The following is a 23,031-nucleotide window of genomic DNA, read 5'->3' on the forward strand; positions in this document are numbered from 1 at the left end:
AACATCCAAATAAATAAATAAATACATAAAACATTTGATTGATGTAATTTCTTTATATTAAAACTTTAAAAAATCCTTTGATCTTCTTTTATTATTGACATCAGTGATTTTCCAATTACAACTGAAAAATCTTTATTTGAAGTTCACTCATTCCGACTTTATTTGGTCTCTAGAAACAGGAAATAGAACCCAGACCGTCAGCGGAAGCACCGCCTCCTCCCCGGTGGCAATTCGCCGCCAGCGTCGCCGTTCCTCCGTCACCTGAAGGTGATGAGGTAGTCCGGGTACGACTGGTTATCGTGAAACACCACGAACATGCCGGGCCGGTCCACCTTGTCCACCACGCTGTCGAAGCGCTCGTGGGGACGCTGGCTGTCCCGCGGCGGCGGGACTTTCATGCTGCTGTGGCCCTGGGCGAAGACGCCGGTCAGCACTCGGGCCACGAACATGACCTGCGAGCCGTCGGCGGCCGGCTGGGCGTAGCGGGGTTGGGCGGAGTACTCCGCGTTCACGGCGAAGTACACACCGGCGCCGAACACAGTCCCTGAAATGACATTTAAAATGCTTAAAAACAAAAAAAAAATTGGTAAACTGACTGTGTGGGAAAGTTTTACTTTTTCTTGGAACTTTTCAATTCAATTCAACTTTATTTATAAAGCACCGAATACAACACAGTCAACTGAAGTCATGAAAATCACTATTGTGGTAGTAGTAGAAGTAGTAATAGTAGTAGTGGCAATAGTAACAGTACAAGGAGTACTATTAGAAGTAAAAGATAGTAGTATTAATAGTAGCATTAGTAGTAGCAGTAGTGGTAGGAGTAGTAGTAAAAATAGTAACAGTACAAGGAGTACTAGTAGAAGTAAAAGATAGTAGTATTAATAGTTGCATTAGTAGTAGTGGTAGGAGTAGGAGTAAAAATAGTAACAGTAGAAGTAGTAGTAGTAGCAATAGTGGTAGGAGTAGTAGTAAAAATAGTAACAGTAGAAGTAGTAGTGGTAGAAGTAGTGGTAGGAGTAGTAGTAAAAATAGTAACAGTGCAAGGAGTACTAGTAGAAGTAAAAGATAGTAGTATTAATAGTAGCATTAGTAGTAGCAGTAGTTTTATCAGGAGTAGTGGGAGTAGCAGTTAAAGGTAACAGTATCAGGGTCCATCCACACACGCGTTTTCAAAATAAAACCTCCGTCCACTCGTCACTATGAACACGAGGCTTCAGGACATGTAGTACACATTCCAGGCCTTTAGGGGCGCTGTGCCTTACTAAACACCAAAAACGCAGAAGAAGACAGAGCACATAGAACTTGAGAAATAGTATCCCTTCAATCAACCCATAGACATTAATAAACCCCAAATGACTCTAGTTCTATAGGTCTATGGCCGCGCTCTTCCTGCTGTTAGCATCATGTAGCTTCTTGCAGCTCCACCGGAGCTTTTTCGTCCCTGATGGTTGTTATTTGATGACGTCACGGACCGCGGCGCGGGGGAAAGAGGGTGCGATTACGTCATCTTTTCTCCACAGAAGATGTTTTTTTTTGTTTGTTTGTTTTTGCCGACTGTAATCCGTTACAAAACATAAAATACAACGCTAATGACGCCTCCCAGCAGTGGAAGTGACGTCAACATCCGGGAACTCGACGGCTCACCTGCAGAGACATCAGGTAGGATCAAACCTGCTCACTTTCACTGATACACACCTGGACTCTGTCAACTAGTTTTATTAGCTGATAACCTGATCAGATATCATCAATACGTTAAGACCATCTCATGTTTTAGGGATTAATTGAGGCGACACGTGCCTTTTTTTTTCTTTTTTTTTTTCTTTAAGTCTGCTTGTTGACCGAGTAGCAGGTTGTTCAGTTATTATCAACCAGTGATTACTGCTGCCAGCCTCTCATGAAGCATTCATATTTAATACAGAAAAAAACAACATTAAAACCAACGAGGAAACGGGACGAGAGAGAGAGAGCGATCGAATATTTCCTTGAATAGACATTAAAAGCTTTATTTATATTGTAGTTTTGAGTTTTAATTTGGTTCAAAACTTGTTCAGTGTAATTTAAGACACTGAGCAGACGACACATCCTATCCTTTCTTGTCTTTGCTGGTGAAGTAATCCAAAAGTGACTAAAAGTACTCTGCTACTTTTTTTTATTTCAGTACTTAGAGTAACTGACTACATTTTATTTTTTTTATTTAAGGTGGTGCAGATAAACAATACAAAACAGTAAACAATTCCAAAGATGTGTGAAAAGGAACAATACATTCTATATACAAAAGTAATACAAACAAGTGCTGCCTCAAATACTATTTACATAATGTGTGTGTGTGTGTGTGTGTGTGTGCTTGTATATGAAACTCTAAGTGACTTGGTTGTGTTTTTGGAGGAAACAGAGGACAAAGGAAATCGTTTGGTAACATAGAAAGGAGCAAAAGAAGAAGAAAAAAAAGTGAAATTATTCATTTTGTAGAAAGTGAAAGAGTTTGTTTTGGAATTGAGGTTTTATTGTCATAAATCCAGGGACTGAGACTGAGATTCTGTAATAATATACTAAGAGTATACTGATATTATTTTTTGATTTCCAGTTTGTGAGTATGGTTTCCTTGGCGACGGTTCGGGCTACAAGCAGTAGTTTAGTATGTGGAGGGTGGAGGGTGATAGTTGAGAAAACTCCTGTTCGTCCGTGAGGATCTTTACCGTTTTGGCCACAGAAGCGCCGGTCGAAGCCGGTCTTCGTGATGGCGTCGCAGTTCTCCTGCGTGGTTCCGTGGTACAGATGTTTCTCTCCGGCTCCTCCCTCCCGTTGGTTCTTTTCCGAGATCTGCGTCTTCTGGCCTTCGTAGGCGCGGCGCAGGTGGATGTTCTGCAAACGCTGGATCTGACCGAGGAAAACAGAGTCCATGAGCGTCGTACCCCTTTTCAAACACTCCGAATCATTTTTTGGGCCACTTTTTAAAGTTTTGAGAAAGTCTGCAACACTTTTAGGAATAAAATCTGCTTCTGAATTTAAGTTACTGTACAGACTATGCATTACACATTTAAAAAAATGTATGTTTTATATACCAAAACAAGCTTATTCACTTATTCTTTGAGGAAATTAGTTATAAAATGAGTTAATTGTGTAAAAGTGGCTCAATAAAAGACTGGAGAGACAAATGTCGACACCGAGGTCCCACTGTCAAATAAAAAAGCGAAAACTTTTGTTGAAATTTGCTCCGTTTCCATGACAACGGTGCCTGGAGCCGCTGAAAATGCAGCTTTTTGGAATCCGACGTGGAACTTTTTTTTTTTTTGAAACTGTGCCGACTCTGTCTTCATGGAGACGGTGGGGAAATGTAACTTTTTGAAAATGCCCCAATTTGGTCTCCATGGAAACAGGAGGGGTGGGGGAGGGGGTGCAACTTTTTGAAAACACTCCTACTTTGTCTCAGTTGCAGTTTTTTTTTTAATACACGGTGAATTCGTTTCCGTGGAAACTGGGAAAATGCATGTTTTTGAAAATGCTCTGGAAATGGGTGGGTGCAACTTTTGGTAAATGCTACAACTTTGTCTCCTTGCAAACAAGTGCAACTTTTTACAAAAGTAACAAACAACCAACAAAAACAGCACCGACTCATTTCCTGCCGTTGACGTGTCGACGGTCATCGTTTTCAAAACTTGCAAAAAGATGAAACGTTGTTGTAAACATGGCCTGAGGAATAGGGAAAAAAAAAAAAACTTTCAAAAACGATGCTCCAGGGAAAGCTCACGCCTGGAGCGGTACTTTTAGTCGCCAGTTTCCTGTGGATGTTATTTCGTCCCAGGATTATTTTGCAAATCAGGCTGGTGACGTGAAGTAAAAGCAATAAACGTTTACAATATTAAGAAAACCAAACGGCAATAAAATCATAAGGGGAAATCCAAACCGATATTTAAAAGACTATAAACATGGATGAGGATCAACTTTTGCTCATGTAGTTTTATTTGTAAACAGGTTCACTGTGAAAAACGCTGAAAAAGAGGCAATAAATAACAAGCAAGTATTTATCTCTGCTCTGCAGCAAAATTAAAATATGAATATCAGTTTATTTATATGAGACTTTGTGAGTCAATACGAGCTCTTTTAATAATTTGTCACTTGGGAATCTTAAAGCATCTCTTTCATGAATTCACGCACGTTTAGGCCGTTGGAGGTGTTTATTCTAAATATCCTCACGTGATATTTTTCACCGAGTCGCCAACTCTGAAAAGCCTCTATTCATTACTCTTTAAGCCTTTAAGGTTTTCATACCAATTAGTGCACAGGCCTGGATTCCTGGAGGACTTTTATTTTTGTAATTTTCTGTATGGGAGTTAATTTTCATGAATACTTGATATAATTACAAGCTGGATCCCTTAAGTCAGTGTTTTTCAACCTTTTTGAGCCAAGGAACACTTTTTTCTTTGGAAAACTCTGGAGGCACACCACCACCTGAATGTTAAAAAGTTAAACTCTGTAGCCTCTATTAACAATATAAAGTCTTACTCATCAAAGTTTTATCAACAGGAATCCAGTAAATCCAGAAAGCAAGGACTTTTTTTTAATAGTGCCTCCCTCAGTGTGAAACCTGGACCTGATGGATGAAGAGCTGAGATCCTGGTTCACATTCTTCCTTTTCAAAAACTTCTCCATCACTGTCACTGACACAGTACTTTGATACAAGATGGTAGCAGGAGGTGGAGATGAACCACACTGACGTCTGTCACTTTACATTTCACCGGCAAAGTTCTGTGCTGCCCTCTAGTGGTGAAGAGTATTTATACATGATTACTCTGCAACACACTGTCGCTGTGAGAGCAAATGTTTTTTTTAGAAAAAAAATGTGAAATTGGATAATTTCCCACGGCTCACCTGACGAGATCTGGAGGAAACACCAGTGGTTGAAAAACACTGTATTAAGTCATCCAGATGATCTGGTCATCTGGGTTCGGGAGCGACCCACCTTCACCACGGTCTTCGCCACGGTTTTCCTGAAGGCGCTCTTCACGCCTCGGTACTCTGCCGAGGACGGCGGCACCGTGACCACCTTCAGGGTCTCTCCGGGACCCATGGCGTCCCAGTACAGCGGCACGGTGAAGTCTGGAACAAAAAAAACAAACCGACTCACTGACACCACGATTTTGACATCAACCCCACGTCCCCCCCCCCCCGGCGGGCCGCCTCGTCACCTGGAAGGTTCTCCAGCCGTTTCAGCTTCCTGGACTCCGACGGGTTGGTAGCCTCCATGTTGTGGAGGTCTACGGTCCACGAGGCTCCGCCTGCGTCCACTACTCCCCCGGCGACGTCCCGCTTGTCCAACTTGTAGTTGGCGGTTTTGGGAAGCCTCTCCCATTGGCCGTTGTGGGTCGTGATGCACCAGGCCACGCGGGCGTACAGGTCCCCCTCCTCCCGGAGCCTCACCTCCCTCCGGAGCGTCCCCTGCAGCCTGGCGTTGATCAGCATCATGGCCCGGTTGACGCCGTCCTTCGGCCCGCCCACCGACAGACCGCCGGCCCGGTCCGTCTGCACGTACAGCCCCTGGGTCTCCACCAGCTGCGCCAGCTGGTCCTCGTCCTCCTGCGTCAGGCCCTCCAGCTCCTCCCTCTGGAAGGCGTGCGTGGAGCACTGGTCGTCGTACAGGTATCTCAGCTTGGCCATGGCGTCGTCCACGGCCCCCCTGCTGAGACCCAGGAACAGGAAGACGGACCGCCGGCTGGCGGGACCGTTGGCGAGGACGCCGAGGTCCGCGGCCGCGGGGAGCCGGCGCGGAGGCGGAGGCCCGGCCGGCGTGGCGCCTGGTAGTGCGGAAGAAGAAGGAAAACCAACGACGTCATTGGAAGACGGCTGCCTCATTGCTAGTCTGCTAGCAACAAGGCAGCCGTCTTCCAATGGAAGACGGCTGCCTTGTTGCTAGCAGACTAGCAATAGCGCCGAAACCGCGAGTTCGTAAAAACGTGCGAAATGCAACAAGCTGTGGGAAAAGACTTTCGGTGGGCGTTTCACTGTATTTGCAATGTGTAAACTGTGGAACTCTTTTAAGTGTGGAATTTAAAAGTGTTTACAAATTTAAGAAAACGCACAAAGAGAAAATTCTGAGAGACGATGAAATTTTTTTTAACTGTAGAACTGAGAAAACACAAGATTAATCTTCTCTCTGTTCCTTTTGTTCATGTATGGATGACATATATATATATATATATATATATATATATATATATATATATATATATATATATATAGTGAAATGGCATGACATAACATGAACAAATACATTTAAAAAATATATATATATATTTTATGCCAGAAGGTATCGTTTTTGTTGAGATTATCGTCGTTTTCAGTAGTAATTGTTAGGGTTTTTTTTGGAGAAAATCGAGATATTTTCATCACGTACACTCTGCAATTGAAAAATAATTGTGCCAGTAGTTTACCACTGAAGAAGAAATTGGGCTGAACGTCGTCCCCAAACTGAAACGTGTTCAAACAGACAGATATCAGAATCACCTGTGCAGTGTGCGGCCGTAGGGAACATCTGCGTGGCTTCCTCCCGAAACGCCATGAACACGTCGATCTTGTACAGGACGACGCGGACGCTACGCAGGCGGCGAAGGCCGGTGGACGTGGCGGCACGGATCCCTCGAAGGAACGCCGCCGCCACGACGGCGGGACGCATCCCACCGGCTCCTGAACACAACGAACCAGGACGGTTAAAACGAGTGCTGTCAATCAATAACGATTTTTTTTTTAACCGAATTAATCGCATCATTTTCTGTAATTAATCGCGATTAATCGCATTGTTTTTCTACTGAAGACTGAAGCTTGTAATGGATATTTATTGAGGGAAAACCACAGAATTAATGTCGACTCAACACAGAGATGATATATAAATTAAAAAACTTTATTTTTTTATAATGTCCTTTTAGCTTTTGGTGAAACTGTTTAATCTCCTCGATCAGCAAAATAATACAAACATCAATTAATTAATAAATTAACATAAGTCTGGGTTTAGTTGGAGTGCAGGTCAACCACTTTGACAATTTGAATATTTATAGAAACAAAGTTATTGAAATGATTACATGAACACAGTGGCAATAATATACTGTAATACACACACACACACACACACACACACACACACACACACACACACACACACACACACACACAGTATACAGGAGATCCAGGGAAAGAGAGGAAGAGTATAGATTAATATTTTACCAGTATTTCCTGCAGCTTCAGTAGTCTGGTGGCTCCTGGTCAGCCAACCTGGCAACCTGCTGTTTCGCCGCAGAATTTCGTAAAATTCGTCTTTTCAAAGTAAAGCTAATGACTTCCTCTTTCTCAATCAGTCGTCGGGGAACTTTTTAAAGTGAAACTTTCTACCTTAATATTATTCCAGTAGGCACTAGAGACGCTGCTGCTCCGGTAAGGGGGGGGGGGGGCAACCCAAAACGTTTCAAATCAATTAACGCGTCGACTACTTAAAACCCATCCTGTCGGAAACCGTGGAACTTCCCACTTTCCCGACGAACCCACCGGTGCCGATCGCAGGAATGGCTACGGACTGGAAGCCGTTGGTTTCGCAGAAGGTGGCGATCCGGCGAGTGAGCTCCTCGATGTGGCCGGCCGACTTCTCGCCGCACACGTGCAGAATGGCTTTGCAGGGGAATCGTCCAGGCTGGGTCAAAACGATGCTGCCTTCAATTATCGTCGCTGCAAAACAAAACACATGCGGGCAATTTCGGTCAGAAGCTGTTAAAGGCAAATTTTTTAAAATGGAACAATAACCTGTTTTATTTAACCTGCTTGAAGTTCTGCTGCTACTTCTGGTCCAGCGATGGTTAAGATGTCTTTGCACACACCATCTGCAGATGGAGAAAATAGAAATACGTAGAACAAAACGGTATTTCTTTGTGTCCAACATAATTCAACCTCTTTAATAGAAATACTTGAATACAAACCAAAGAACGAGTAAACTAAGAATCTGCATAAACTAAAAAAAAATACCAAAATATCAACTGTTTAGATATTTACATTTACATACTATTTAGAAAATAAGTCAATAATCGATGGTTCTGGGGACAAAGTTTGGATATCATAGTGGGAATACACCAACCTGAATGCTGGGGGCGGGGGAGGGGCTTAAAACTGCTCTTCTGATCTTGAATTTAGCACGATAAAGCGAAAAGTCATCTGCGAAATAGCGTTTCTTTAACTCCCCCAGCTCGATCGAGACCCGCTTACCGATGCCAAAGTTGGTGAAGTCGGTTGTGTTCACCACGGCGTCCGTCGTCTCGTCGGTGATGTCCCCAAAAACGAGCGACAGCTTAACCCCGCCTCCCAGCGTCATGGTCATTTCATCCAGGTCACCGCTGAGGGACGTGAAGACGGCTGGAGGGAGGGAACGACCACATGTCTCGTTATTCAGGTCTCTCATCACCGGCCCACGCGTTGGAACGACGGCGTCTCCGTAGTTCACCTCCGCCCCCCCGGCTCACGCTCAGGTGCTGGTAGAGGTCGCGGTAGAGCTGCGAAAGGAAACGCCGGCGATGAAAACGTCAAACCGTGTCATTTTGCATACGATCCCAGACGTGTTTGATTTATCCACCTCCTCCGAATCCGGATAGCCGGGTTTGACCACGACGTGGACGGCGGAGAGAGAACCGGACGACGCAGACGATCCAAACCAGCACAAGGCGTCGCCGAGCGCTCCAACGGCGGCGCCCGGCGGGTATTTTAAGCGTTTTCCAGGCCCGATGATGGGGAACGCTACGGAAGTCGAGCCCAGCTGAGTACATAGATGTAAGCAATGTCGGAGTCCTTTCTCAAGAGCCTGCAAAACAAAAAGGACGTTGTTTTATTGATTTATCTTGGAAAACAAGGTCATTAATAAAAAAAATGCGGAATTTTCCCTCTTCAACTAATTCAGCACCTCAAAATGCTTTAATTGTTGTTTTTAAATATTGTCATATTAATGCAAAAGATAATTCTCAGCCAGAAATAATCATGTTTTAAATTTTGCTCTTTTATTAGGTGGTTTTATTCACATTTTTTTGCACATAAATGCAACAAAACTACCTAAATTAATTCCCAATTCCAAGCTATGACCACCTCTGCATTTCGACAAGGTTAGACGTTGTTAAAATATCTTCAGGTTGGGTTTAAAATGCTTGTATTACAATACCAAACCCATATGATTTCAGCATTACTTGCTATCCGGACCCTAGTTGTCGAGGCGCTCGTCAGAATAATCAGCTGTATTGCTCACTTTACAAGCTTGACTCCAAGTTCGTCCTCAACTCGTACTTCACCTGGACACTGGTCCCTCTGGCTCCATCCCAAGGCAAACACTCTACGAAGAAGATCTTTGAGCAGCCCAGCGACGGAGGCCCGTCCACCTGCAGAACGTCTCCGGGAGCGACGGCGCAGTTCGACGCCAGAGAGTCGAACCTGGACTGCAGCGCGGCGCCGGCTTTCTTCAGCAGAGATATACCGACGATTGTAGAATTCAGCTGCTTGCTGACCATGGGGGCCACCAGGACGTCGACCTTTTTTGTGGGAAAAGCATGTGAAACACAATGAAATCAACAGGTACCTTGGATCTATTCTTGTATTTTCTACTTGAGGCAATGATAGAAATGATCAAACCTGCTCGTTTTCCAAAGAGCCAAGCTTGATGGCGACACTGACTCTGTTGCTCGGAGACGTCACGTTGGGGGTCGTCGCAGGGCTGCCGACAGAGCTTGAGTGGCTTCTGGAGGCTGGAGGTCTTGGAGGAGGAGTCACGTTTGGAGAATGCACACATTGCTGCTCCTTGATAATAACCTGAAATGAGCTCTCCACCAGCTCCTTGCTGACTTTACCCCTCGCCTGGAAGTAGCGCTGAGCCCCTGATCCCTCCAGAACCAAGGTGTCTGACGTCAGAGAGGCCAAAACTGAACTCAAAGCCCGTTTGGCCACTTCAACTTTGCCCCGGGGACCCGACAGGACCGCACGAGGATTTGGTGAACCAGAGACTTCTAAGGTCACGTCGGTTGGCCGGACACCGGTCAGGTCAAGGATTCTGTCGAGGCAGTCGACAAATTCAGGTTTCGAGAGGTCCACTGCATCCTGAACGGTGACTTTGTTCATCTGATAGTCCCGGATAATCTCCTCAAGTCTGAGCACGTCTGCACTGTAGCCCACGAGCTGCACTTTGGCCGGGTCGGCTCCCGGGATGACGCTGACCTCCACCCTGAGCTCGTCGCGGTTCGCCTCGTTCGCGGCTCGGATCAGGACGTCCTTCAGCCTGTGGAGACCTGGAGGGACTGCTGCAGCTCCCTGCAGCTGCGTGGTGGACACACTCAGGTCTTTCTCCAGCGCCGCCTGGACCTTGTCCAAAGCGTCGGCGGACAAGCTGGACAGGACCAGGCCCGGCCTCGTCTCGACGGAGACGGGGCTCCCGAGGCTCTGCCAGAAGGGGGCTTGGTATTTGGAAACGGCGCCGCTCAAGGTGACGAAGCTCAGCAAAGGTGCCGGGAACCGGAGTTCCCTGTGTCTAATGTTGCCGAGGAGCTCGTCGAGTTTTCTGGCCCCCGACTGCACCTCCTCTTCCCGGCCTTGCAGGACGATGACGCCGGTCCCTCTGCTGAGCGTCACGTCCGGATAGCTCGCGAGCATCTCCCGGTAAAACTCGGCTTTAATCAGTCTTAGCTGCTTCTCTGTGATCGGCTTCTCCTTTTGACTGGGCAGGCTCTTGTTCAGGATGGCGACCCTCTCCTGCACCGCCTGGGATTTCCCCACCAGCACAACGTAGCCGCTCCCCGTGTACACGCCGATGTCTTCGTTCACAAAGGACAGATCCCGCAGTAGCGCACGGCTGAGTTTGGCCTCGACCACGTGGTGGCAGGCGAAGTTCTCCTTGACGTCGGCGACGACCCGATCAACCTGTTGCTCCCACTTCTCCGTGACGCCGCCGAAGGCTCCCCCGGGGCCCCTGTCCACGTCCCCCCTCACCACGGCCTCCTCGTCCTCGCAGTTCAACTCCACCTCGCAGCCGATCGAGGAGAGTTGTTTTTGGAGAGCTTGTAAGGCTTTGGGGTTGTCGCGCAAGAAATACAAGAGGAAAACATCCAGCTCGTACGTCTTCTCAAGATGTCCCGTGCTTGTTTTCCTCAACGTCTAAGGAAGGAGAACGCCCAACGGGCGTAATGATTATTCAGCACTGACATACAGGAGGACTAATTGCAATGTTGTGTTTGATATAACCGAGGATAAGTATAGCTTTCCTTTATAAAAACACAGATCTCTAAGCAGAGTGTTGTTGTTTTTAATTCCATTGCTCACTGGCATTACCTGTCAAACAACATTATTGGCAGCTGAGTGAGGCGGACGATTGCGTAACGCCCGGAGACCCACCTCTGACAGACACGCCTTTGGTTGATCGGGCATCTCCGTCGGTTTGGTCCGACTCACAGTCAGGTGAAGTTCTCCATCGGGAAGAGAGACGACATGGAACTTTCTCTGCAGAACCCTTTCCTGATCTGCGACGGGAAGCAAACGCCACAATCAAATTGTTAACTTTTCTTCTATTGTGACTTGAATTCGGCGCAGGAGCTCACCTTCTTTTTCCTGGAAGCAGATTTCATAGCAGTTGCCTGCAACCTTTTGTACAAATCCACAGTCCCCTCCCCCGGAGTCTCTCCTCTTCTGGAAGTGTCTCCTCACCTTCTCCAGCTCTTTGTCCGTCATGTCTCTCGCTTCGAAAAACAATGGATGTCCGTGCTGCTCCATTTTGACTTTATTTACAAGCAACAGCAGGACGACTCCAAGCGTTTGCTTGCCAACACCCTGACTGAGTGTCCACTTTCACTTTCACTCTCTCGACCTGAATCGCTGTCTCCTCCCCATAACCAAAACATGAACTCATTTACTTAAATGCAAATTCATGTTCCCTTTTTAGAGTGGCGTTTTCTTCTACTCGTCCATGCAGGAACCTTGGAATATACTTTGACATACATATTGAGGCAAAAACACTGACAATAATATAAATAATGTTGCCACATAGCAATTATTTCACCAATATTTTTGGGAGCTGAAGAAGATATTGAGGATTTGAACAATTTAACTTTGTTTAATTTAATTAATTTCATTTTTCTACTTGAATTACAAATGATAGATGAAAATAAAAACAAATGAACTTGCAGTAATACCACATAATGCCTCTAGATGTCCTGCTAAGACTAAAAACGTATTATTCCACAGGCCTAAATGTACTGTAGCGTATTATTCTCTTGGAGGTTGTTTTATTCTGATAGTCGTGCAGGTTTTCATGTTTTTTCAGCATTTAGCTTCATGATTATTTGTGCGTGATTCTGGAGTTTCTTCCAGCTTCTTCCTCCAAGAGATATGAAGGAAAATGTGACTAAAGAATATAATAAATCTAGAACATTTCAGATTAAATCCTGTGTGAATGCTGCTCACTGCCACCTGGAATCTCTCCATTATAGAGGAAGTGCAAAAAGTAACAATAAAGCACTAATAAAATTAAAAAGTATCAATAAAGTAGCAGTAATAGTGAAAAAAGTGGCAAAAAGTTACCAGTAATGATGAAAGAGTATCAAAAAGTACCAGTATTAGTGAAAAAGCATAGATTAATTACCTGTGATGGTGAAGAAAGTATCAATAAAGTACCATTAATGTGTATATATATTAATGAAGTACCAGTAGTAACTGGACCAGCTTACTTTAGTGGTCAGCAGTTGGAGAAAAGACATAAAAAAGTGGGTGAGAGTTCTGGAGTCCAGCAGTGGAAACGTTCCATTGACGTGATGCAAAAGGAAAATAAACTATTGGAAGAGGAAATTCTCGTTCAAGTAAGACGCTGCAGATTCCTACAAGGAGGGAAATGTTGAAAAGGAGAAGATCCTGAGGGAGTCCCAACAACAGCCCAGTGTTTTAAAAACAAACAACAACAAAAAGAATGAATGAGATGAAATAGATAGTGGAAGAAAACTTGATGTCAGAAAGAAATATGAGCTTAAAGACGGTACAGAGGCTTCGTTTGTTTGTTGAGGACGTTTTATTAAAGGCTCATATTATGCAGAATTCTACTGCCAGGTTTTAAAAAGTGTGTTGCTCCAAGCAGCCAATCAGAAATCAAACCCTAGATAGTGTCATCGGGGGGTTTAAGCCAATCACAATCAATGTAGGCTCCCCCCCCCCCCCCCCCCCCCCCCCCTTTGACTCCTCCCACAATCCGGCAGCTCTGCTCTGGCACATGGCGCCACGAGAGGAAAGTACTTCCTCCTCCTCCTCCCATAAATTGGCGGAGCCAGTGTGTGGGCGGAGCCAGTCCAGCTCACACACAGAACACATAGGACACTATTTAGAATTTTATTTTGATATGCTTTTATTTTTGTGTGTACGTGCGCTTCGGATTGTATCTTTGCCTGTCGCCTCTTAAAGAGACAGGCGCACAGTTTTGTTATGTAATGTAACTTTGCTCCGACAAATACTACTTGTGTACAAATGATTTGAAGTGAAAGAGAAATAAATAAATGACCCAGATGAAGTATTATCAAACGGACAAATCCAGTGTCTGGAAGTAATTATGTGCACACAAAAAAGCTCCAAACAAAATCACATGTTACTGTTTAAATATGTTTAATTATGTGTAAAGTGCTTGTGTTCAACCCTGGTTCCTGCAGAACAAAACAAATCCTGAGCAGGGAGGGAATCACACTCCTTACAATGTGCTACATCTACGCTTTCAGAGGGTTTTACATTTACAGTAGTACATCTTTTTTTAAAGTAGTATTCATGAAATGCATGGAAACATTCAGTAGAAGTGTAATAAAGAGACAAGCAAACAAAACAGGTGGGGGAAAAAATGAAATTTAGCAATACTGGGTTAAATACTGTCATTATTTAAAAAAAAACAAAATATAGGCGTGGCTCATTGTGGCAGGTCTCCGTCAAATCTAATCTAATCCACTAGTTGGCGTTGTTCTTGGGCGGTGGCGCCGCCTGCTGGTGGAGCTGCTTGTCCAGGACGAACTGGACGAGCTTCTTCACCCAGGAGGACCGAGGGTTCAGGCACACCTTCTCGCCGCTCGCCAGGCCGGCTCTGAACACACACACACACACACAGGAAGTCAGCGATTTACGATCTCGAGCTACGGAAACGGCGGAAATCCGCATCGTCAATCAGCCGCTGCCTCACATGACTTCGATCTCGGAGCAGTGCGGCCCCTCGGGCAGCAGCTTGATGCTCCTCAGGCTGTCGGGGGGGATGATCCTGGACTCCACCTGCAGGCAGCGGCAGTGGGTGTTGTAGTCCCGGCTGATGGGGGGCATGCCTGCAGAGGGATCATGTATAAATACTCTTCACCACTAGAGGGCAGCACAGAACTTTGCCGGTGAAATGTAAAGTGACAGACGTCAGTGTGGTTCATCTCCACCTCCTGCTACCATCTTGTATCAAAGTACTGTGTCAGTGACAGTGATGGAGAAGTTTTTGAAAACCAGGATCTCAGCTCTTCATCCATCAGGTCCAGGTTTCACACTGAGGGAGGCACTATTAAAAAAAGTCCTTGCTTTCTGGATTTACTGGATTCCTGTTGATAAAACTTTGATGAGAAAGACTTTATATTGTTAATAGAGGCTACAGAGTTTAGTATTTTAACATTTTCAGGTGGTGGTGGTGTGACTCCAGAGTTTTCCAAAGAAAAAAGTGCCTTGGCTCAAAAAGGTTGAAAAACACTGCCCCCTACAGGTTTGGCTGCTCATTGCAGCTCTGGACCAGGTGCATTGTGCAGGTCTGTGCAAATTAAGATTTTTATTAAGTTGTTAAAGTCCGTTTTTGTAATAAAAAAACAAAAAAACAAGTACGTTTAGACATGGCAGAAAATTGATGATTTAAAAAAAAAATTCTGAAACAACCTAATAATTTTTGACTCAACAAAGATTATTTGAAAAATGTAAGTCAATTTTTGACAATATTATCTGCATAGTTTAGACAAAGGAATTGAGGCATTTTTTAATGATGGCAAATGCTAATTTTGTTTTGGTTTTTTTACTGATCTTTTACTCCCGAAAAAACCAATACACAGAACAAATACACAAATCTATTAATTCACAATAATTAACCTCAAAAGTGAGGAGAGAACTGACACCTCAACCTGATTTTAATTTATTTAAAAAAAAAATTTAATTGGATTGAAAACTTTATTTTGGACATGTGGGAACAAATGAAATTATTTAAAACAACAACAAAATAAAAGCACAAGCAAAAAATAACCGAAAGCAAAGCTAAATATATAAATAATAACCCAGCAGATACTTATTTACTCAAACTTCTAACTAAGAGTTTTGATTTCTATTCATGTAAGTATTTGCAATTTGGAATCCATAAAAAAAAAAAAAAATTGCACCATTTTTTTGCTGCTGAATTTCCAGTTTTCGGTGATTAAAGCGTAAAAGCTTCTTTCTTTTGTTGCTCTTGTTTTCTCGCCTTTTCATGGTGACGGTTTCAAACCACGGCTGCGATGAAATAAATGCTGACGCTGCCACTTTGCAGCTTTCTAACATTTCGCCACGAACACGAGCGTTTAGCATTGTGACTCCGTTGAAGTGAGAACTTCCTCTTTTCCCCCCGTTTTACTTCATCTTCCCGTCAGGCCAGTGGAAATACATAGAAAGTAGAAATGTTTCCCTCAGAATCTGATGAAGGAGGTGAACGAGATGCAGTAAAACCTCAAATGAAATGTGGAATATAACGCAAACTGACGTCTGTATTGAAACAACCCAAAACCGTAAACAGCTTTAATGTATTTATTTAAATGTCACGCGTCTGAACGGTGCTTTATAAATAAATAACCATCATTCTACTCTCTTTCGTTAAACTTTTTTTTTTTAATTTGGAAATTGAACACCAAGAAATGCGTCTTTTCCTCTTTCCACTCATTATTCCTGAAAAAAAATCCCCATTTAGAAAAACTTATACTCATATAAATGTAGAAAATCTGCAATCTTTTCATTTATTTCTGTATTAAGACATTAATTCACATTCTTCTGCACTTCTGACGTTCTAGTTGAATCACATTCGGGAAATCGCCTTTTTAAGAGCGTCTTGTCTTTCGCAATAACTCCCACTGGAATTTTTCCCGGGAATCTTCCTCCTCTTACCGTTGACGATGACGAGGAGGGCCGCGAGGAAGAGGAGGATGCAGAGCTTCATCTTCGTGAGGCGGTCGAGGGTCTTCAGTGTCTTCAGGACGGTCCTGCAGAGCTGTTTGGATTCATCTGCACACTGCAGCTTTTATATATAATCACAGGTCATGTGCATCTTATGAATGTGTGTGTGTGTGTGTGTGTGTGTTGGGGGGGGGGGGGGGGAACCACACCGGTGTGTGTGTTGGTTTCACTTTGGCGTGTTCACATGTTGCAGCAGAAGGGAGTCATGAGACGAGGGGAACAGAGGCGCCGTTGAGGTTAAGAAGTGAGTCACAGTGAGGCTCTGGATCCTCCGCCAGGTTGTTTTCATTATGTTTTATCTGTTCTGCTGAAATGTGAAGTTCCCCTCTTCTGATTCTGAAAGAGGGACGAGATAAAAAAAACAATCCTGTTTTCTGTCAAAGGACGTCGGTTCTCTCCAGCGGTGAATCGTTGTTGTTGTGCTCGTTGGTCTTGTTCAGAAAGGAAACTTTTAATACGTTAAGAAAATAGGTCACGGGCTCTTTTTAATAACATTTATTTGCACATAATCCAAAGGTAAATTAACTGTGTACAGATTAGGTGTATTATTGTTATTATTGTTATTGTTGTTATTATTATTCTCATTATTATTATTATTATTGTTTTTATTATTATCATTATTATTATTATTGTTGTTTTTATTATTATTATCATTAGCGTTATTATTATTACTATCATTATTGTTATTATTATTGTCATCATTATTATCATTATTATCTTTATTGTTATTATTATTATTATAATCATCATTATTATCATTATCGTTATTGTCATTATTATTATTATATTCATTATTATCGTTATTATTATTGTTATTATTATTGTTATTATTATTATAATCATTATTATTATTGTCATTATTATTATAATTATTATTATTGTCATTATTATTATTATCATTATTGTTATTATTATTATTATTATTGTTGTTGTTATTGTCATTATTATTATTATCGCTATTTTTATTATTATCATTATTATTATTATTATTATTATTTAGTGGATTTGTTCCCAACATATCAAATTATATACAATTTCCAGATGCATACAATTTTTTTTTTTTTTTTTTAAAGAATTCAAATGTACTTACGTACAGTAAATATTCTACTGCACATCAATAAATCTATGTTTTGTTGAAAACGTGCACAAAGTAAAGAATCTGTATTTAAGTATACGATTTGCTGATCTGGTGTTGAGACAAATAAGAAAATCTGTCGATCTGCTTTTGTGATATTTATAAACCAAGCGTCCTCAATCGACCTCCAGAATCAATGAGAACTGCTGTTACTGTATTTCTGTGAGTTTTACAGAACATTTCTAGGTTTCAAGTCGTCGCCTTGCTGCTTTGAGTTTCTCCTTTTTAGTCCTTAGTGGTCAAGTCTTCATTATAAAGTGGAAATTAATCAAAGTTCAATACCTCACATATATAAAAGTTTGTTCTGTGGACTGACGGGAGGCCGTTGACGCTAAATTAACATGATTAAAATGTCTATTTTGCATAAAGTTACTACAGAAAATGACTATTAAAAGCAATTTTAATGAAACTTACTGGTGTGAAATACAGTGAAACGTCCCCCTGTAAAAAAAACTGTTGCATTATGGGTGATTTTACAAAACATGATAGTTTTCTAGCTATTAAAGCATTCTTCTGTTATATTTTACAATAATATATGATTGTGAATGTTGGGGATTTTTTCAAAGAAATGAACAAGTCCAGTTAAGTGTGAAGTTAATTTCATGCTCATAAACTAAAATTTGTTTGAATTGACACATTTTTGGATCAAATCTTGTACTTTTATGCAATAAAGTAGGTACAAATCCTGTAATTGGTTCAATATTCTATCAGGGGGAATAAAATGAAATTTTCCTGTTAAGATGAGAGTAAAAAGACTTTAAAAGGCAAGAAAACAGGAAAAAAAAAGAAACTACACATTCAGTGAAAAGTGAATATTTTATGTATTAAGACTGGAAATAAACCAGTTAAAAAAAGAAATGTACTATTTTTGAGACGTATGAGACGTTTTGTCTTTTGAGACGAGACGAAAAAACCAGACTTTGGTTAAAACCAACGCCAGGCGTCTGGTTTAACTGAAGAAATATTCCTCTTATGATTGCAGACACGTGTCTTCTGTCTTTATGAGACGTTGAAAGTGAGACAAACGCCGCGTGACAAATGAAATATGATGTATTACAGGATGAGTCGGCAAAAACTGTCATCTGTACAAAGAAAAGAAAAAGAAACTGGGAAATTTCACAATAAATGAATAAGTTCTTCAGGGTGTGAAGGTTCGTTTAAGGTGAACTACAAGTTAGTAGTTTGAATTAAATTAGATTAAATATCGTCTATATTTGCGTCCATGAAGAGATTCTTATTGATCTTATATAATGATTTTAACCCTTTCAGTGCCACATTTGATACCATGCACTGCTTTATTTGTGTAAAAATACATGTTTAATTAAAGAAAAGTGACTATGATAATTATTACTATCACTGATTTATTATATATATATATATTATAATGTTAAACAAAGAAAATTAAGCACAGACTGTGATTACATAACCATGTTTCTGATGCCTCTTTCAAATATAGACATATTTTTTATTAATGGTGTTTTTTCAGCCAATTCCAGAGTTTTAAGCAGAATTAAAACGTGTTTTTTCCAAACAGGCTTTGATTGACTGAATAAAACATGTTTGTTCTGGACAGACGTCGTCACTAAACACATTTTAGTTGAAGAGAACAAAAAATAAAAACAAATCCAAAAATCAATTTCTGTTCAATTCAATTTTATTTATATAAATCATATATATATATATATATATATATATATGTATATATATGCATCACAGGCAGCTAAAGAGACTTGAAGGACACGTTTTTTTTCGTTCTTGCAGACGCCCCAACACGCCCTGGACAATTACTAAACAAAAACAAACAAACAAACAAACAAACAGTTTCTTTGTCATAATCTGTATTGATGAGGAAAAACTCTATGGGCTCATTGGCAGGTGTGTGTATGTGGATAAATATATATATATATGTATACTCTATCTATCTAATATGTGTGTGTGTGTGTGTGTGTATATATATATATATATATATATATATGTATGTATATATATAGTCCAAGGACCCATTTACTTGACGTTTTAAGTGAAAATCCAGATCGTTTCAGAAGAAGTTTTGAGTTTACTCCGCATCTTTTTGAAAAACAATCAGTCCTTTTACAGGAAAACGCTAAGTTCACGTTGGTCCACTCGTTGGCGCCGTTGTTTATTTTTGTAAGAAAACCACACACACACACGTAGCAAAGAACAATATGCTCTAAACATGAACAATTAGAGTACACAGACGTTCGACTATAAAACTACCAGGAGTCATGACGCTATGGCGGACAGACCCTGAGCGTTTTCGAAAAGTTCCACTTTGGAAGCGTCATCGTGTAAACGGACGCCCAAAGAAAATTTTAAGTTTTCAATTGAATTTGTTGCGCAAAGCGGTGCTAAGCTGGTTGGTGGCACTGAACTAAACCACTGGCGGAGTCGTTGACGGAGTCGTTGACTGAGTCCTTGACGGATTCGTTGACGGAGTCGTTGACGGAGTCTTGGTTGAAACCGTCATCGTCGTTTCTCGGCCGTTCAGTTTGACCCTCCTCATCGCTTCCTCCCTGGAAAAAAAATTAAATAAAAACACACTCATGTGAGACAATTTGAAGTCGACTGCATATTTGCTTTGATGTTATAAACTCCTGGTTGCAGTGTTCAACAATAGGAACACAAAGTACATATAAAGAAAACAAGATATTTTTATTTACTTCATTTTCCTGAAGCTTCTCACGATGTCTCTGGTGAAGTCTGAACGCGGGTTGAGACACGAGGAGCGTCCGGTTCTCAGGACGGCGCTGGAAGAGAAGACGCAGACATCAAAGTCTCCTCTGCTGTCCAGTTGCACCGTTTTAAAAATGGCGGCGACGTTCTTACATGACTTCATATCTGCTGCAGTACGGACGGGGAGGACGCTCCTTGACGTCCACAATGAGTCGGCGGTTTTCACGGTCCCTCGTTGTCAAACATAAACATCGTTTACTGACTGTAGAAAGACCACAGGGCAAAGAATTTACTTTGATGTATCCCTTTGATGTATATGTATATATAATTTTACCTAATTAAGAACACAACCTGCACGCTAACAAAACCCAGACTTATATTAGATGTGTATTAATTGATTCGTTTTTATTATTTTACTAATAATCTAAATAGTGTCCTTGTGTGTTGAGTCAACATTAATTACTAATATCCATTACAAGCTTCCGTCTTCAGGAGAAAAATAATGCGATTAATCACAATTAATTACAGAAAATTGTGTAATTAATTTTTTTAACCAATTGCAAAAGTAACGCATAAATTAAATTAATTGAATTAAAAATGTACACGACCTGCAGTCTCACAAAACCCAGACTTATGCTAGATGTTTATTAATTAATTTTTTTATTATTTTGCTGATCTGGGAGAGAAACTGTTTCACGCAACGCTGAAAGGACTTTATAAAAATCGCCTTTTAATTTAAATATAGTCTCTTTGTGTTGAGTCCTTGGTTTTCCCTGAATAAATATCCATTATAAGCTTCAGTCTTCAGGAGAAATTGATTAATCGCAATTAATTACAGAAAATTGTGCAATTAATTGCAAAAAATTGGTTGATTCTAAAACTAAAATAAAAAAAAATATGCAAAAATTCCTTAAATAAGTACAAAAAAGTTAAGAGCAGACATAATTTGTAAAAGACTCAATAACAAATATAATAGTTTTTTTGTTGCTGTTTATAAAACCGTGATGAAGGAGAGCGGCTATGCGAGCCTCTGACTTTATAGCCGTTTGGATTATTTGCTGTTTGCGTTTAATTTTCAATGTAAAAATGATTATTGGAGATAAAGGTGTAGAGTTTATACGTTTAATCTTCTTTCTCCTCTCTTCCATTTGGGAATTTAAAAACTTTTGTTCTGTATTATAGTGTATTGAATCATTTTTGTTTCATACATCTTTATATAATGAATGAAATAAGCCAAACTTTAATCTTTAAATAGCTTCAACAGCTGAAAAACTATTAAAAAAAATAAAAGAAAACTGTACAAATTAAAAAAAACACACAAAAATCATTTCAAATGGGTAAACTTGAGGCAAATCATTTCAGAAGATCAGAAAAATACAAGTAAAATAACAAACATGGTGGCTAGCGCAGCTAAAACAAGTAAAAATGGCTTTAAAGAAAAAGAAAGACCACAAATTTAACTCCCCTAACAAATACATCTTGTTCTAAACTGCAGTCGTGAAACATCAGAAGTGTTCTCCTTATGTCAAACGTAAATTTTGCAGCTCAGAGAGCACTTTTACTTTTTTAAAGTACAGCAGCAGAAATACACCAGAAAGCATAAAATCCCCGAATCAGCACACTGACCGAGAGACGTGCAGGCGGCGACGCAGGCCAGGAGGACGACGCACTGGAACGTGGAGTTCATCCTCGGTAAATAAGCAAAAAAACAACAACAACAACAACAACAACAACCAAAGAGCTGAGAGTGAATCTTTTCAAAACTCTGCAAACCTGCAGCTTCACTCCTGGAGTCGCGTGTTAAAAGCTGAACTTCTCTGTCGTCGTTTTTTTCCCCCTTTTTATATATCGTCTCTCGGCCAGAGGGACGCGAGCCAAGGTTTACATTCCCAAGAAAGAAGTCTGGTTTTCTCACACCCCCTTTTTTCTTTATCCCCCCCCCCCCCCCCTCCCCCCCAGAAAACTCTCAAGCATCTGTTTCCATTTACTCAGAATTCAATTCAACTTTATTTATACTGGACCAAATACCACACAGTCATTTAAAGGTGCTTTTAAGAGAAAGAAACCCCCAATGAATCCACATGAGCAGATTTGTTTATTTATTTGTGGAAAGGGGGGGGGGGGGGGGGGGGGGGCTCCTACCAGGAAGAAACCTTTGCAGCTCAGTTTCCTGTCGACCATAAAAACACTGACGCTATATTGGCGACTCGCTGAAATTCTGAAGATTCAACTGTTGGAAAAAGAACATTTTTATTCCTCAACGTAGCTCGAAAAATATAGAGACCGGAAGGATTTTTCTCATCGAAAACAACAAATGAAAAACACAACAACAAATGAAAAAACACAACAAATTGAAAAACACATTTGTGGTTGTGTTTTTCAATTTGCAGTTGTGTTTTTTCATTTGTTGTGTTTTTCATTTGTGTTGGTTTTTCATTTGTTGTTGTGTTTTTTCATTTGTGTTGTGTTTTTCAATTTGCAGTTGTGTTTTTTCATTTGTTGTGTTTTTCATTTGTTGTTGTGTTTAGTGATTTGTTGTTGTGGTTTGCCCTTCAGGGCCGCCGTACGTTTGTGAGAAAACCGTCTTGTTCTTGACGGCCTGTCGTCCTTCTGCTTCCACTCAAATCCCCTCGTCTGGGAAAATGTACCCACTTCTAGTGTTTCTTCTCGACGTGAACTGGACGGTTCCGCTGAGCCTCGGGATGCAGGACGTGTTGACATGTTGACACACGCCAGTAAATTATCCTGTTGTTCTCCTGGAAATGACGAAATTCCTTTAAGCAGCTGTGTCTTGTTTTCAGAGAACGGCTTCTAACGTATCGCACATATGTAAAAGTGAGGCTGTGACCTTTGGAGGCACTTTCTGAGGAATTTCAAAAGAAATTTCTTATTTTTTTTAAATTGTGGCGAGTCACTAGAAGATAAATTGCAATTTAAGGGTAACGACATCAAGAAATAAGACGTAGTGA

General features: G+C 41.3%; 3 protein-coding genes across 5 annotated transcripts; all 3 read right to left on the reverse strand.

Moving 5' to 3' along the window:
- Positions 1–92: 92 nt before the first annotated feature.
- LOC308147127 (protein mono-ADP-ribosyltransferase PARP14-like) lies at positions 93–11,767 on the reverse strand. Its single transcript, XM_080519213.1, has 14 exons — positions 11,598–11,767; positions 11,395–11,519; positions 9,646–11,157; positions 9,309–9,545; positions 8,606–8,830; positions 8,477–8,525; positions 8,242–8,388; positions 7,800–7,862; positions 7,534–7,710; positions 6,502–6,681; positions 5,187–5,792; positions 4,961–5,097; positions 2,697–2,877; positions 93–544 (listed from the first exon to the last, which is right to left on the reverse strand). Exons 1-14 carry the CDS (start codon positions 11,725–11,727, stop codon positions 258–260), a joined length of 4,056 nt encoding a protein of 1,351 aa, XP_080375339.1. The 5' UTR covers positions 11,728–11,767; the 3' UTR covers positions 93–257.
- A 2,204-nt stretch (positions 11,768–13,971) lies between these two features.
- LOC308146983 (interleukin-8-like) lies at positions 13,972–16,256 on the reverse strand (the record flags this gene model as incomplete). Its single annotated transcript, XM_080519014.1, has 3 exons — positions 16,165–16,256; positions 14,201–14,336; positions 13,972–14,104 (listed from the first exon to the last, which is right to left on the reverse strand). The coding sequence occupies exons 1-3, from the start codon at positions 16,214–16,216 to the stop codon at positions 13,972–13,974; spliced, it is 321 nt and encodes a 106-aa protein (XP_080375140.1). The 5' UTR covers positions 16,217–16,256.
- Positions 16,257–18,850: 2,594 nt separating this feature from the next.
- On the reverse strand, positions 18,851–21,892 carry LOC308147010 (uncharacterized protein). Of its 3 annotated transcripts, XR_013937129.1 has the most exons (5): positions 21,836–21,892; positions 21,689–21,731; positions 20,216–20,324; positions 20,050–20,136; positions 18,851–19,902 (listed from the first exon to the last, which is right to left on the reverse strand). XR_013937129.1 is itself a non-coding variant. In XM_080519041.1 (4 exons), the coding sequence occupies exons 1-4, from the start codon at positions 21,747–21,749 to the stop codon at positions 19,738–19,740; spliced, it is 417 nt and encodes a 138-aa protein (XP_080375167.1). In that variant the 5' UTR covers positions 21,750–21,863; the 3' UTR covers positions 18,851–19,737. The 3 variants fall into 3 exon arrangements, 2 of the variants coding, with proteins under 2 accessions (XP_080375167.1, XP_080375168.1); XM_080519041.1 differs by having other exon boundaries at positions 20,221–20,324; positions 21,689–21,863; XM_080519042.1 differs by having other exon boundaries at positions 21,689–21,863.
- Between the last annotated feature and the right edge of the window lie 1,139 nt (positions 21,893–23,031).

This window comes from Blennius ocellaris (assembly GCF_963422515.1).
Source record: "Blennius ocellaris genome assembly, chromosome: 23".
Classification (NCBI taxonomy): Eukaryota; Metazoa; Chordata; class Actinopteri; order Blenniiformes; family Blenniidae; genus Blennius; species Blennius ocellaris.